The following is a 16,326-nucleotide window of genomic DNA, read 5'->3' as shown; positions in this document are numbered from 1 at the left end:
CCAAAGCGGATCTTATCGTTTCCTTCCGTCGACACACGCGCTTTGCAGCTCGTTTGCGTGTTGCGTTTGTTACAAATCCAGTTCATGGTTCGATTGTAGCGCTTCTTCTGGGTGTACACGTAACCCCGAAAGTGAAGATTCATCGTTCCTCGTCGGTTTATTTCGTAACACAATGGCACTGAATACCACATTTTCGGTACCGGATCGTGTTCCCCCAGTGGTGGTGGGCAGAAAGGAATAGCTGTAACTAGATGAAGAGACATTTTAATTAACACAACCGGAAACAAAAAAAAACGATCATTTTGTTCGAATAAATAACACTCTACGCGCGAATACCGGGTGTAAATCCTTTATTTTTCCCTCATTAATTCCATTCCTTTCATGATTTTGTGACAAAGTCCACTTTGCAGGGTGGCTGACGCATCCGAAAAACCAAATCCTTCTGTTGCTGATTTTGCGTTTTAACATTTTCCCGTACCGTCCGGCCCCAGCTGATTTTCTCCGTCTCGGGACCATGTGAGTGATCCTCTATGCGTACCGGACCCGAGCCAGGTCTCACTATTAATCGGCTGCGACATTTGAACTTTGTGCACCTTTCGGAAAGATAAATCAGAATTTCTATTCTTAATTTTATGAAATTATTACTTACCGAATGCAGCGCCAATAATTACTTCTGTTCTTCCGGTAAAGGAAATTTTCGACAACCAACAAAGGGTGACCACGTTGACTGAAGATGAAATCCAATTCGGAAACTTGAAACGATAACAAATACAGTATGTTACTAACGTTTGGATTAAAATAAGATTACTTTTTTCGGATGGTGATAAAAAACTAGGACAGATAATTGAGTTTGATAAATTTCCGATGGAAGGTAACTATTTTAGCTTACTTGCAAAAAAATTTTGCGCCCTTGCGAGAAGGGCTTCCTGCAGTTAACCGGAATATTTGCCATGGGGAAGAAAATATGCGTGTAGGCATGTTTTGAGTTCCTTCTTCGTTTTATCTATCTATTCCTTCTCAGTTTTTGCGACAAAATTGTTGGAGTAGATCTTACGCTGCAGGTTTGCCCAGAAATTCTCGATTGGACGCAGCTGGGGGACGTTGGGCGGGTTCGCCGACTTGGGTACCACTTCGATATTCAGCCGCTCCATCTCCTCTAACAATCGCTTCGAGCAGTGGGCCGACGCCATATCCGGCCAGTACACCGCGTCTTCGCCCTTATGGTATTTCTTGATGAACAACGCAACTTCCGGCAGACACTTCGTACTATAAATTTCCCCGTTCACGGGGAAATATACGAAGTGCCCTGCCAGTCGTTGCCATCCAGGATGAGATAGGTCTCTGCGTCCAACACCACTGCCACATCGCTATTCGCCGGGAAAATCGACTTGAATATCTTATTCAGCCACTGTCGCTGCGCTGCAATGAACGGGACTTCCGCTTTCTGACATGTACATGTTCATGTTCTCCAGGTACTTTTTCTCTGTTTGGCCGGTTGCACCGACCTCCCGACCAAGCACACGCAGCGATGTAGCCATTTTTCCCTCTATCTTCCTCTTCAGCATCCTTTGGAGGTTCTTGTCGCTCATGGTCGTCGGCCGTCCGGAATCGAGCTTTCTTTCGATGCTCTGATTGTTATCCAATAGTGCCAAGATGTTGTAGATACCGGAACGGGCGTATCCGGCGTCCACAAAGTGCCGCACGATGTTCATTTTCGACGCGGCGGGGTACCTTCCTTTGAATGCGCACACTTCTGAACGGAGTAGCTTCACTGTTTTCGCCATAACGGTTAGAGTTCGACTGATAGAACTGTCATTTTTTTTTGCTAACTCATGGGCTATTATGTGTAATTTGTGTAGTGCACGACTATCACAACTAGAAATGACCTTCGCCCTCATCCACATACCATTGTTCAGCATGATGGCCTTGGTTTTATGTAATCAAAATTATACATAGTTTCCAGAATGTGAAATTAAATGAATAAAACCTTTTCAAGCGAAATCCTTAGCTTCCATCAATCGATCATTTTTATTTGATTTTTTTTCTTCAATGATTTAACATAATTCGCCATGAACTGAAAACATCACCTTAAAGATCCCCTCCGTCAGACTGTTTCGTCGTAAAAGGAGGATCGTGGTTGTGTACGTGATACTTGACAATAATACCCTCCACAGTGGTCACCCGACCTGGACACTTGGCAAACGAAGCACATCGCCAGTAGCCCTTCTCCTTGCATCCTCCATTCCGGCGGAATTTATGGCCCCGAAAAATGAGCAGCGGATGTCCCCGGCGACTTCGGATATACTGAACCGCCTCCGGGAACAACTGATCACGTAGATCATTGCGGTAATAAATTCGTTGGCCTTCAATCAATGGGATGTTCGCTCGGAAAAATGCTAAAAAAAGAAAAAGACAGAAGATAGAAATACTGATTAATCTTTTTTGTTTGTTTGAGTGCGTTTCTCAAGTGTATTCACAAAAGGATTTTGGATATCAAACGTACAAGATACTACACCGACACAATCAGTGTGTTTTTGTGGCTTTTATTTTCGTTTCACAAGTAAGCCCTGCTTATTGTGCACCATGGTTTGCTTATACCACTCATCCAAGTTAATGGCCGATAAATCCGTTTGCTCCAGTATCGAGGAAGCTATCCGACGCTGGTCGTTCATGTGACAGTGCGTTGTTCGCTTAATAACACTATTTCCCTGACAGATTACACGACCGTTGCACTTTGAGCTTTTGTACCGAATACACAACCAATAGGAGCGAGTTTTACGCACGCGCTCACAGCGATAGATAAAACTATCCAGCGTCAGAAGCGGAGCTCCTCGTTGACTTCTAATGAATGTTCGGTAAACGCTCTGGTTGGAATCTGAAATTTGAAAAAAATTAGATGAAGAAGGTCAGCGAATTCATCAACATACGAATTATGTTCGCTTCAATAATGAAACACACTTATGTTTGTATTGCTTTACGGACACATAAATTTTTATTGCGGTTCAGAGGTAATAATATATGTATTTACGTTTACAGCTCAACCACTGGGAGTTCGTAATCTTCCAGCTTAGGCAGGACATCAATTTTGATGAGTCCAATGCCTGGAGAACCTATATCTACCAGTGTTGAAGTGGCCGACAGAAGCGTTGAGCTGCAGAATTCGACCGGAGACGTGGGCGAAGCAGTTTCTGCTCCGCCGTAATCTAAAACTTCCTCCTCAATGTTGTTCCGTCGGGTAATTTTGGCGATTTTTTCAGTATGAGGCGGGTGATTGTGCTGTGAACCAGTCAAGGCACTCAATCTACCGTTCACGATCACACAACGAGCTCGACAACGTTCCTCCTTTTTCTTGCGAGAATAGTTATGACATCGCCAATAAACTTTGGTCCCTCTGGTACTGTGGCAATTGTACAGGTACTCATTAATCACCAGACATGGAGTTGACCATGGGCTTTTGATGAACTTCAACTCCTGCGAATAAGAATCTTGAAGCAGAGAACATGAAGAAAAAAAATAGTTATAACTAGAATACTTTATGAAAAAAATCATGTATATCACATATATTAAAACAAAATTCGCAATGGTTTCCGTTTTGTTTATTCATTCAATCGACCATTCACGGATCATAAACACTATATTGATCGTATAGATATTTGCCCGCAAATTTTGTCACCTCTTCGGGATGATTATGGGAACCGTGTAAACTAATCACCTGATTATCTCGGGTTGTACACCGCACCGAACAACGATTAGGCCCTTTACGATTGCTAGAGAAGGTGCACCTCCAGTAGGTGGTATTCGTGGTCTCGACTCGCTTGTTCGAAAAGAAAACGTAGTTCTGGTAGATAAGGCATTTACGTCCCCAGCGGCTTCGCACAAACAGTAATTTAGTCGCTTCCAGTTTGTCAGGAAATTCATCTTGTCCTTTATTGTACACTAAAATTAGAAATTTTTTTGATTAAACTCCAAATTTAGCTTTACTCATTAAAAATGTTTTTGTTTTCTACAAAAGAATTCTTATTTTGATACACAGAAACACACTCTCTCATGATGTGATCCAATCATTTATTCATATAACTGCTCACTCACTCACACGGAATCGCTTCCACTCGGTGCTTCATTTTTAACGCTGATAAAGCTGCTGCATTCGTCCAGAAACTCGATCGGTTTGGGAGCGTCATGATCATGCACTCCTTTGATTCGTTTGATTTGCGTATTCTCAGTCGTTATTCGCGAAGGGCAGCTTTTTTGCTTCGACCGTCTGTGAACACATTCCCAATAGCCCAAATGCTTACGTCTTCGATTCAGGGTGTACTGATGACCAGCATACAGTAGCAACTGTTTGCCTTTTCGGCTGCGGACAAACTGTAGACTGATGTTATCGCTATTATCTAAAACGGAATACACGTGTTTCAGACATTCAATTCAAACCATTTATGCGTATAAATTGTTCTAATGATTATGAAATTGTAAGAAGAAAATAATGCACTTGTTTAAAAATCGTTTTTATTTTCAACCAAAACCACGTCATGCATCGATACGTTGAAGTTCACAGTCCCGATGGAGGAAAAGGTTCGGTAGGTCAAATGTCCCGAGGCCATAGCACTTGCTACCTTTACCGTGTCCGGCTCGTGATTGTGTTGAACTGAAACATGAATATAAAAAAAAACTATATTCGCATCTTAACTTCTCAAAGGTAGTAATCCTCCACGTACTGTTCGAGTTGGAGATGTACAGTATATCGCCAACACTTTTCACCCTTCCTCGACACTTTTTCGCCCGGTTGTGAACACATTCCCAGTAGATGATATCTTTGTTCCGACCACTTCGCCGTAGGTTCGATCGATAGACAAAGTTGTTGTGCACCAAATGGATGCCACCCTTCCTGCTGGTTAGAAAGGCATACATTCTGTTTGTCTGCGATGCAATGCTCTCGTCTTCTTTGAACAAAAGTTTCCTGGAAACCGAAAAATCGTCTGCGGAGAGAAAACCGAATTGATCATCTTGGTGTTTCCAATTCCTCTTACCTTAATTAACACTATAATTAGTAATAAAAGACCAACGTTTTTCATACATCTTTCATTTATTGCCTCGTACTTATATTCGAAAGCATGATTTTGCATCATTTTGGTGCATCATAGAAAGGATACTGGTCGCGGAGGGGCGACTTTGCTACAATATCCTCTGTATGGTTATCATCTTCTTCGTTCGTATCCCGCACAACAACCTTGTAATCGGTTCCATCGTCTATCACATCAATCTTCTGCGAGGCTGATATCGGATCTCGAGAGTAAATTTCCAAATACTCTTCTAAATCTTCAGGATAGTCATATAACGGTTTATTCTGAATTCTACTCTCGTGATTTTCGTGAATATGTGGTCGTTTGGCGCGTATCAATTTGTTAAACTTGGTAACACAAATCGCCTTACATCGTAGCTTGGAGACATCGATACAACGCCAAGTTGTATTGCCGTTTTGCTGGGTCAGTTTCCTGTTATAAAGGAACCCCCGATACACGAGTTGGGGTTTCTTTTTTTGACTCCGTATAAATTTGATTGCATTCGGACTGCTTACGGGGGTGGCCACCGTCGTTGAACACTCCAGGATTGTACTATGTTTCGGCGAGTGAAGACAAGACGTGGTCTGCGCTTCCAATGTGTCACCAACATCTACGAAGGGCAATATAATAAAGGGAGGACGGGAACGGAGTAGAATGAGGTGGAAAAATAAAGAACGACTTTAATAGACAGTATTACGCATCAAAGTAAGGATTGTCCAAGTTGATTAACAATAAAAACTTTTCGATCGGCTATTTAATTCGCTTTATTAATTCGATTGGCATTTGTTACATACTTAGATATTCCATAAGGTCGTTTGTTTCTTTACTATATTAAGATGAACCCGAGCATATATTGTTGCCGGAATTTATAATACAGGGTATATTATTTTCTTCAGTTATTTCATATTGTATTAAACAGGCATCGATTTTTTAAACCACTTTTTTATCATGTAAACAAGAAGTATGTGAGGTGTTTCAATTCTCGAATTCAGTCCACGAAAAATGGGTCGCGCGCATAATTGCACCGAAACACAGCGTATGATCATCCGAAAAATGTCCAGACAGCAGCCAACGCGAAATCGCAGAGTACTTGGGACGATCCAAAACCTTCGTGTTTAATGCCTTCCACCACCGCAAAAAATCCGAAACGACTGGACGCCCAAGGAAATCGATGAAAGGATGACTCTGCCATAAAGCGAGTCTCCAAGAAAGATCCCTTCAAAGCTTCGAAAAAGATCCGGGACGAATTGAGCTTGCCCGTGAATTCCCGGCGGCTGGTGGTGCAGGAACTAGACTTAATTTTTTAATCATGAATTTTAAAACCGGTCTTAATTTTTGTCGCTTCATTTTAGTTTTTAACCCCTTTCCGTATGATTTGATTTCCAACAACAGGGCCCAAACACGAGCACATTGAATCGTCCCGATACTCTGTTGAGTGTGTGCATCTTACTTACGATCGTAGTAGTCCCGCATCATCACACGCCTGAAGCATGTATCCATTTCACATCGATAGACCACGAGTGAGGTTCGATTTTTTACGTTCTGGCAAGTCTAATCGCAACGAGTGTGGTTCAACGTTATACGTGAAGGGGTTAAGCATGCTTAACGCTCCTGTACTCGCGTGCGAAATCATAACTCGTATACTCGCGCACGGCGTCACAGACCGAAAGTTGAGCTTCTCGGTAATATTGCTATTGTGTATTTTTTAGGCTTCATTGGTATTTATTTGAAGAAAAGGGTGTGATTGAATGGAAAAACTCCAAAAAATATGTTTTCTCCGTTTGCATTAAATTTTAATAGTCATCTAATTCAGCCTCCTCAAAAAAGAGCAATTTTGATACACCAACACAAATAACGAAATTTGACTTTTTCCTGTTATTGATCCGCTCGTGGATAATCGGGGTTTCACTGTATTTGGAAATCCGTTTAGACTTATTTATATTCTTTGCTCTTCTCGAAATTTTAGTATTTTATATTAGAATGGTATTCAGGTAGCTCAATATAAATAAATTCGTCCAGGTAAACGTGTTAACATCCATTACACCAAGTGACATGGTACTTCTCGTCTTGACGATTATAGTGCGCTGACTTGCAACATGCTTTGATCGTCAAAACACTCTAACAAACTACAGTAATCGTTCGCTAACTGGTCCTGGTTTAACTGGTCTGCTATTTAACTGGGCGAACGTTAACTGGTCCTTGGACCAGTTAAAAAGCACAATTTCGTAAACAATCGACGCCATATTCTAATGGAAGATTTGCTGTGAGGGGCATTCGAATGTAATTTTAAATGTTATGAAAGTTGACATTATTTTCGCACGACAAAAACATTGATTAAACTACAGAAAAATAATTTTCTCAAATCATATGTCATACCTGTTGTCGCACTCAATGCGAAACTTCCATTGGAATCCTTTTATTTATCCAATTACAGGAACTAAGCGAATCAAACAATTCATTGAAGTTTCCCTCGATTTTATTTGACGTTTAACATGCCGGACCAGTTAAAACGCGAATGTCGATAAGTGGTCTTCTCTTTTCGCCCAGTTAGTGAATGTTTACTGTATTTGACATCAAAGAGTGAAGAATTGGTTTTGTCGGTTTATGTTTTGTTCTAAGAGACATGACAAATGGAACTCCGCCTGCGAATGACGGATCTCTATTAGAGATGAAACGGATATCCGGTCAATATTTACTATCCGACCGGATACCGGATATTTGAAAAAAATCCTTATTAAGATTAGATAAATTATAACACAATAGCACTCACACCTGATTAAAAATAAGGTGTTCTTCGTGCAGTCTCGTTCTTATCCAAATACTTTTTTGATGAAGCAACAAGCGGCAATACTTCGAATATATAAAAGCCCAGCGCATTTCTCCACCAAGCCTAACAGTTATTGAATCTTCAAATTAGTAAATGTGTTACCGATCATAACAATTTCGATTTGTGGTGAAGTAAGTGTACCTCCTCTCAGACTACCATCCCGAAAGACAGTTCTAAATTCAATCTGCAATTTCGCTTGTTCATGTCAGCCATGAACTACGAACTACAAAGTGTACAATCCACCCAAGCTCAAGCTGAAGCTCGAAACAATATGTAACAACTGGCTACAATTTGTTGTGAAGTGCGCAACAATGTAACCAAACGTAATTATTCATAGAATATGTGGTACAAAAACATGTGTTAGGGTGCTCATACACTGTTTGACCGAAGCCAAATATTTGACTCTTTTTGACAGATAAAATTTGGTCGACGTGTACTGATCAAATATATTCTACACAAAACACGACAAGCAAATATTCAATTATTGGATGCCTAAAATATTTTTTCAGTCTGTTCTTCGAACCTGTCGGTACATGGTTAGGTTACCTTGAATATTTCAGTTGATTTTTTCCATGTTCGGTATTTGATATTGTTTACTACTGTTGAAAATTGAAGAGTGGCAAACAAAATAGTGTTTGTACAAATATCAAATCAAACCTTATCTGTCAAAAAATATCAAATATTTGACCTCCGGGCAAACAGTGTACGGCCACGGGAACGTGAAAAAACATGTTTCAGAAACTTTATCTCATTTGGAAACTTGACATCTCGAGTGGTTTGCATCCCTGTTGCTCGCACTTGATCGAAGAGTCTTACTTCTACTCTTCGAGTGGTTCGTACCACTCGAGATGTCAAGTTTCCAAAAGAGATAAAGTTTTTGAAGATTATTTTTTCACGTCCCTAACACATGTTTTCGTACCATATATTCTATGAATAATTAATAATTTGGTTACATTGTTGCGTATTTCACAACAAATTGTATTTTTCTATTATGCTTTATCATGAAAACTAGTGTGAGAGTACATACCATGAGTATTTTACGTGGAAGTGTTAGTAATTTTTTTTTCAAATATTATTGGTAACCCTTTAGAATTGAGCAATCAGCAGCTGGTCCGAATTCGACCCCCTATTGTCTAGTCTTGTCTTAGGTTTTGTTGCACGTCGTTTGGTGGTAATGATGTAATGGTCGTCATAGGACTTTTGCTACACATACATGCAATGCGTCTGTTGGGCACAGATCGCTTGTTTACGTAATTTATTTGCAGCAGTAGCGGAGTTATTATCAATCGGCGTTCTTATTCTTGATTTAAATATCGATGCAGTATTTCTACTAACGCGAGATTTTTTAACAGAACTAACATGAACCTTGTGAAACAGTTAGGCAAGCTATTTCCTAGAGTTTTTGTGTGACGAATATTACACAATTTACTAGCGCTTATTTCGCAATGTTCATTGCGACTTTCCCTCGATTCATATCGAAAAATTGGCAGAAAAGGACTATCAACTTGTTCGGATCAAGATCAAAGGCACGCACAGATGCTTTCTTGCATTTTCCATGAATTGGCGAACTGATGGATGTTCTCCGTTTCCAATCAATTTGCTTATAAACATATTTCACTTCTCCGCAGAGCTCCCTCAGTTATGATTTCCGGGTACCTGAATTCCGGAAATCACAACTGAGGGTTTGTTGACCTATCCGGCTGAACATGTCCTTAATTTCAACATAACCAATCGCTTTTTTGGCTGAACTAACCACAGAATAAGGATATCTGCACACGAATGTTCATTATAGTCTACTTCTTCACGAGACCAGCATTCCAGGGCAAAAAGCACAAAGCCTACATGGGAACATATTCACCTAATCCGGCCATACAATCGCAATGAGCAGTTCGCACTGTTCCTTTTGTACCAGATAAATGGAAAGTATCGTCAAGTTTCAAGCTTCGTGTCGTTTCATTATTCTGATGAGCGTGCGTATCAAACATGGGCGCATTACAAAGTTGTATAGATAAATGGTTAAAAAAGAATCAGAAATAAGTCTTTCAACTAATTACCTAACATGATGTAAAAATTTTCATTCAAATTTTAACATTTTAAAATTGCCTTCGTGTCTTCTAATCAGATAGGGATTACACTAACGAGTTTGGGACCCAAATTATGGCCCCTAATTGGAAGTCGCCACCAGACATGGACACTATTCATGTCATCGCGAATTCAGTATTCCGTTCTGGTTGTCTACATTTCGTTCGATTTGTGTCTCTTCGAACATTAAATGGATAAAATGCTCGAAAAGGGACTGCGAAATTATCACCTCTATTCTATATTTCGATCGATTCGAACGGTTTAATAAAAATCCCATTCTGCATTCCATTCGAGATGTTTTTGCATTTCATTCGATCTGTTTCTCTTCGAAAATTAAATAGGCAAAACCTTCGAAATAGAGAAAGCGAAATTACAACTCGAACGAAATGCAAATCCGGCGGAATGCACTCGACTGCGTTATGGACCTAGGACCATACTCGATTCATTTCGTGAGCATTTCCCATACATAACTTCGAAAACTTCTGAAGCACTTGGCTAAATGTTTCACGCGACCTTTTAGAATATTTACTGCATGAAAACAAGAAAGATGTACGGTGTCCTGATCCGCTCAATACTTGAGTATGCTTCTGTTGTTTGGGCACCATATACTACAAAAACAGCATTTTACGAGTGGAGGCTGTCCAGTGCAAGTTCATCAGGTTTGCCTTACGCCGTGGCAAGTAATCCTCATTATCTCCCCAGCTTCTCAATCAGCCCTATTCTGTATTCCGACGGATTTCCAAACCGTTATTTCGTTCGAGTTATAATTTCGCATTCCCTATTTCGAACGTTTTGCACATTCAATGTTCGAAGTAAAACTGGGGTGGCATTGCGCATTTCGAAACGAGTTACTCGATTTTTTGTCATCTTCCGGAAAACGGAAAAAAATCTTGAAATTTTTTTTTGTTCAGAGATATAATTTTTCAAATTCAACCGATGGTTCGAAAAAACAAATTTTACCCCTTTTCTTCCACTACAAAAATTCATAACTTTTGAACTACTGGACCGATTCAGATGATCGACATATCAAATTAAAGTTTTTGTTGGTTTTTTTTGAAAAAGTATTACATTTGCGAATTTTTTTTTGTGATTATTGCTGGAGTTATTTTTCATAGTTTGCTCGGTTAAAGATACAGGGCGCTATATTTTGTATCTTTTTTTCTGGAAATCATTGTTTTTAACATAATATATTCGAAAGTCAGAGAGGTGTTTTTTTTTCGTTTTTGAGTTATTATTTTGCAAATTTAACATGTTTCAAGTTTTCGTTCAACATTTCTATGTGACTAGTCTAGAATTGAATCGTTCTGCAAGTGTGATATTTTTTCAAAGGTTAGCTTATTGGCTTCAATTTAGCACATTAAAGACCGTTCACGAGTTTTCTCGTGTTTCGCGTTCCGTCTGTTACGGATGGATTACGAAATAACCCGTGTTTTCTACACTTGATGGTTAAATGGCAGACAAACGGCCAAGAATCTAACAAGGCCTACCGATGGGTCGCCTTCGTCTCATCCACACCGAAGGAAACTATATCATTCGTTGAATCAGAACAAATGTAGCGTACAAGTTTGCCCCAAAACGTGCGGTCCCAGGCGTATGTCTTACAGATTTCTTTGCGGTCCTTAATAAGTCAATATGTCGACCATTTAAATCGGTTCAGTAGTTAACATGTTATGAATTTTTGCAGTCATTTTTGGATGAAAGGAAAAAAAAAATTTTCGGACCAACTATGAAAATTGATATAAAAATGGAAACAATAAAAAAACGACTACAATCAATAATTAAGAAAATTAAATCCTTTTTTTTGCAGGTTCAATATTATTTAACCCTTTCGCTACGAGCGTCGTCTATAGGCGACATCCGCGTAACAACCTGTGTGTACGAGTGTCGTTTAAAGACGACATCGCCTAAAACATTATTTTGAAATATTTCAATTTGAAGTTTGGGTTCCCACTAATTGACTGTGTCTGATCAAAGGTATCATTTTATCGCTCACGTGTTACAAACAGGATGTCAAACATAATACTCCCTTTCATGCTGTAAGCACACATCTTCGTCAATTTCTGATTCAGAACCTTTAGGCTAAGGTGACATTGGCTCGGAGAACGCACGAAAATTTGATTGTACGATAACTGACGAAGAGAAACTATGTTTTTCGATAGAAGCTGACGAATTCGAACGAAGTAAGTGGGAAGCAATGTAACCACACCAATGCAACTAAATGTGATTGTTTACTTTCACTATTGCATACAATTCGTACGACCACTTTACTGCAGCTAGTGTCACCGACGCCTCATGAAAATGAAAAAGGGTGGGTTATATCTATGATATAACCGCAAGGTTGACGTGGGACTATCTTAGCTTAGCAATCATTTGTTTGTATTGATTAAATTTTTGATTGAATGAAACAATTTCCCAATTCAATTGCATGTGAGTAAAACGATTGAACAAAGGCTATGTAAGGTCGATTCATGCATTGTGATAGATTATGTTCTACGTTTCAAGTAAATTTAATGACAGTTCTTTTACATTTGGTGTGATGCCTAGGACAAAATATGTGAACGGAAGAATTATCAAACGATTATTTATTTTACTTTTACCCCTGAAGTTTGCGTCTCTCAAGTGTATGTACTTCTCGAACTGCGAATTCGCTTGATTTGATGAACTTCAGGCACTCTGTTTCGGACATGTACCTTAAACGCATATTGTTTGATCAATAGGTGTTATCGCAGCAAATCGTTATCGACATTTTGCCTAATCATCAAATGATGTGCGTAGAAATTCTGTGAGCAGAACATATCATATCCTTCAATGCAATCTTGAATAACCGAGCAAAAACGTTGTGTTCGTACCCGCTATGCAAAACAAAAATGCGGGTACAGAAGTACCCCCGACTTGCATGAATCAACAACTTCAACTTCATTAGAACAAAAATATCCCGACCTGCATGAATTTGCAATGCCAATTTCCCAAGGCACATTAGTTTTGAAATCTCTGTTAGGACACATATTTGCAATGTCGATTTCCACAAGGCTGCTCAGTTTTGATGGTCGTGTTGGGGAAACCGTAAATCGGGCCAATCGAAACGAGGCAGTTAGGGCGTTTAGATAACGCTCATCATTTCACAGTTATTCAATTGTTTATCTAATGAAAAATAACATTTTATTAATTGCGATAGATGCGTAGAAATATTCCTTATCAATTGATGCAAACATCTCTCCGATCCAGTAAGAAATATTCGAGTTATAAGCATTCGAAATCTTGCATTTTTCCTGCATGTTCTGTGTTTAGGTTTTCATTTTACCCCCCGTATATTCCGGTTAGACGTAGTCCCACGTCAAAAAAGAACTGAATTTCGTTACTGCTAGACACGCAAAACTTCGTTCTCTTTGCAGCCAGAGCGAACAAAGTAAATGCTATATATTAACATAATATCATTATACAACACATTAGTATTTTGTAACGGCTCTGAACTAATTTCATGAATGGTATATATAGCCTCATTTTTGCTGTTTTTGACAAAATATTATCGTAATAAATGAAAATAAAATGATTTAAGAATGGATTACACTTGGTTCTTGGTTGAACGCAATTTTGAAAAACGCTGTCTTACCTACCAGATCCAAAACGACTTCTGATTCCAGGAGCTGTGCGAAACAGAAAAATCTGTTAAAGATTCGGATCTGCCTTCTTGGAGAAAACGATCACTATCGTCCGATGCCATATTGTGGGTACATGGTTCGCTTTGGTAGAATGCAATTTCGTTTTTTCACAGTCTGCTACACAGAATTTTTGGTTTTGGAGATGTTGTCAATTATCCGAATAACATGGTCATTTTGCAGTTGATAATTATTTTCTGCATCCAGTGGTGTAACTCAATTTTGAAAAAAATGGCGCTTGGTTCGTTTTGGCAGAACCCCGACCAAATGTGAGTTCAAGTATATCTCGAACTCGATATAATTCAATATTGGAAAATAATTAGAGTATAAATACAAATTCGGAAAATTATTTATTATCCTGCAGCAGGCTTGATAATTGCTTAAATCTTACCATTGATGTGAAGCTGAGCGAATTTTTTTGTATCTTGTTGCACTCATCTTGATTGCCTTGTTCTAACTTTTTGATGTGGGCAGAAGCAACTGTTAAAGCAACACGAATTCGTTTTTTTCACAGCAAAAACTTCAATAGTTCTGTCTTTCTTCGCTCTTTCGCAAGTGATCCCACGCTTCGTTCTGATTGGTTGGCGAAAAACGTTCGCAAAAATTCGCATAAATGTGTCTTCAATGTGAAGGGAAAAACAAGCTAAAGTCGGAAATTTTATGCGAATTTTGACATGCTGGTATGCATCATTTTATAACTACAACTTTCAGGTATTAGAATATTTTACGTACATAAAGGGTGGCGCATAAGTCACGCAATGCTCTCTGAAGGAAAGAAAAATAACGACCGCGCTGCAACTATCGAGCGTGTTGTTTCTTAAGCGGTTCAGCAACAGTGTCGGGAAGCAATAAGAAATCGATTATTTTATTTTTCGAAGATTTTGTGGGCTAACAAAATTTTTTGCTGACCAACTCAACAGAAGATCCAATTAAGATCATCCATCAGCTTTCATTTGGTTTCTAGAACCACCGTAGGACTTTTCCATACATGAATATTTCAGTTTGCATGAAACTTACTCCTTCGTCTTTGATGATGACGAATTATTCAATAAACAACCATCGCACCGCAAATCGAAAGGCAGTTTTGAAAACTTCAATAAATTCTGCACAAGGATAATTTGTTACATTGACGAAAAAAATTATTTAATTTTTTTGCATCGATTTCAAAATAGTTCCAAATCAGGATTTTTATAGTGCTTTACAAAATCTGTTGCAATTCTGCAAATATCGCAGTATGTTCTAATGTTTACAGGCAAATTTTTAGCCTAGTGTATTCCCTAACATCTGTGAACGTTTCATTTTGATACGTTTAGCCTTTTTTGACGTAGGACTACGTCTTTTATTTCTATACTGGGGTGTAAGTTTTGAAAACGAAAGCGTTATGCCGGAGAACGAGATTTTGAGCGTTAATAGCTCCTAAAACAGCTGAACGAAATGGTATGATAAGCACTTCATTCGAAAGATGAAATGTCTACGCGTTATATACTTTTAACTTTTTGATTCAAAAACTCGTTTGCTTTCAAAACAGGCTATTAAAATCACCCCAATCGGTATATAAGCGAGTGCCGCTCGGAAATCCACTGCAGAGACGAATGAACTCTGAGTTTAAAGTCTCTATAATTCAAAAGAAGAAGAAATTCACAAATCCATTGCAAATAAAAAAGTTTCCCTAACACAGATGTCAAAACCATGGAGCCTGGTGAAATCGGTATTGTAAAATAGATTCAAGCAGCGGGTACTTTTGTAAACGCTTGCGTTTCTGCAAATCAGAATGTTTTCCCAACACAGATTTCTGTACCATGGAGTCTATGGAAATTGGCATTTCAAAAATTGATGCAAGCAGCGAGTGCGTTTGTACTCGTTTGCGTTTTTGCAAACCTGGTGAAATCGGTATTGAAAAATAGATGCAAGCTGCTTGTACTTTTGTACTCGTTTGCGTTTCTTCAAATCGGAATGTTTCCCTAAGACAGATTTCAAAACCATGGAGCCTGGGGAAATTGGCATTGCAATATAGATGCAAGTTGCGGGTACTTTTGTACTCGCTTTCATTTCTACAATCCGGAATGTGTCGGCAGTACTTTTATACTTCCATGCATTTTTACACTACGGAATTCGTTTTGCTAACACGATCTACAAAAGCGGGTATAAATGCAATGCTTTGGCTCAGTTATTCAAGACTGCATTGGAAGATATCTTCATGTCGCTAGCTCCCTGAACTTCTACGTATACCATCCATTTGATGATTAGGTAAAATGTTGATAACTATTTGCTGCGATAACTACTACCATAATGCATGAATTGAGCGAAATTGGGATTGTAATTTAATTCGTAAATTGTTTCATTCATTTACTAGTTTAATCAATAATTTAAACAATACACACAAAAGATAGCTCTGCGCAGATATCGTACCCAATGAGGAACATCCGAGGTGCGATTATTGCTAATTGAAGAAACACAAATGATTATTAAACCATCGGCAGTGCTACGTTAACCTTGCAATTGTATCATAGGTATAACCCATCCATAGTTTTTTTTCTAAGTTTGGAGTAAATTAGCGGAGCACTTCATCACCAATTGTACCAGAAATACAGAATGCTCTGCGTACTCTCAACAAAACCAAATTTCAAAAAATCAGGCACGTTGTTAGATATCAGAACTAGTTACCACATATGGCAAGAAGTGATAATTCATTGTTAAAGAG

General features: G+C 38.9%; 1 protein-coding gene across 50 annotated transcripts in view; it reads right to left on the bottom strand.

Moving 5' to 3' along the window:
- The window catches only part of LOC129762523 (modifier of mdg4-like), a 111,511-nt gene that overhangs the window by 87,606 nt on the left and 7,579 nt on the right, over positions 1-16,326 (bottom strand). The window contains exons 5-6 of one of the 50 annotated variants that reach the window (XM_055760885.1): positions 650-752; positions 365-593 (exon numbers count right to left, since the gene is read on the bottom strand). The exons of 42 other annotated variants lie outside the window; for them this stretch is intronic. In XM_055760885.1, coding sequence (XP_055616860.1) covers positions 380-593; positions 650-752 — 317 coding nt within the window. In that variant the 3' untranslated portion in view covers positions 365-379. Of the gene's footprint in view, positions 1-364; positions 594-649; positions 753-2,073; positions 2,397-2,523; positions 2,876-3,015; positions 3,486-3,712; positions 3,937-4,093; positions 4,392-4,478; positions 4,646-4,715; positions 4,977-5,064; positions 5,671-16,326 lie in introns of those variants that run through there. 7 more of the 50 variants (XM_055760907.1, XM_055760889.1, XM_055760866.1 and 4 more) reach the window with 7 other exon arrangements.

Source organism: Toxorhynchites rutilus, chromosome 1 (genome assembly GCF_029784135.1).
Source record: "Toxorhynchites rutilus septentrionalis strain SRP chromosome 1, ASM2978413v1, whole genome shotgun sequence".
NCBI lineage: Eukaryota > Metazoa > Arthropoda > Insecta > Diptera > Culicidae > Toxorhynchites > Toxorhynchites rutilus.
Note: the sequence above shows the minus strand (reverse complement) of the source record. Positions and strands in the feature narration are given on the sequence as shown.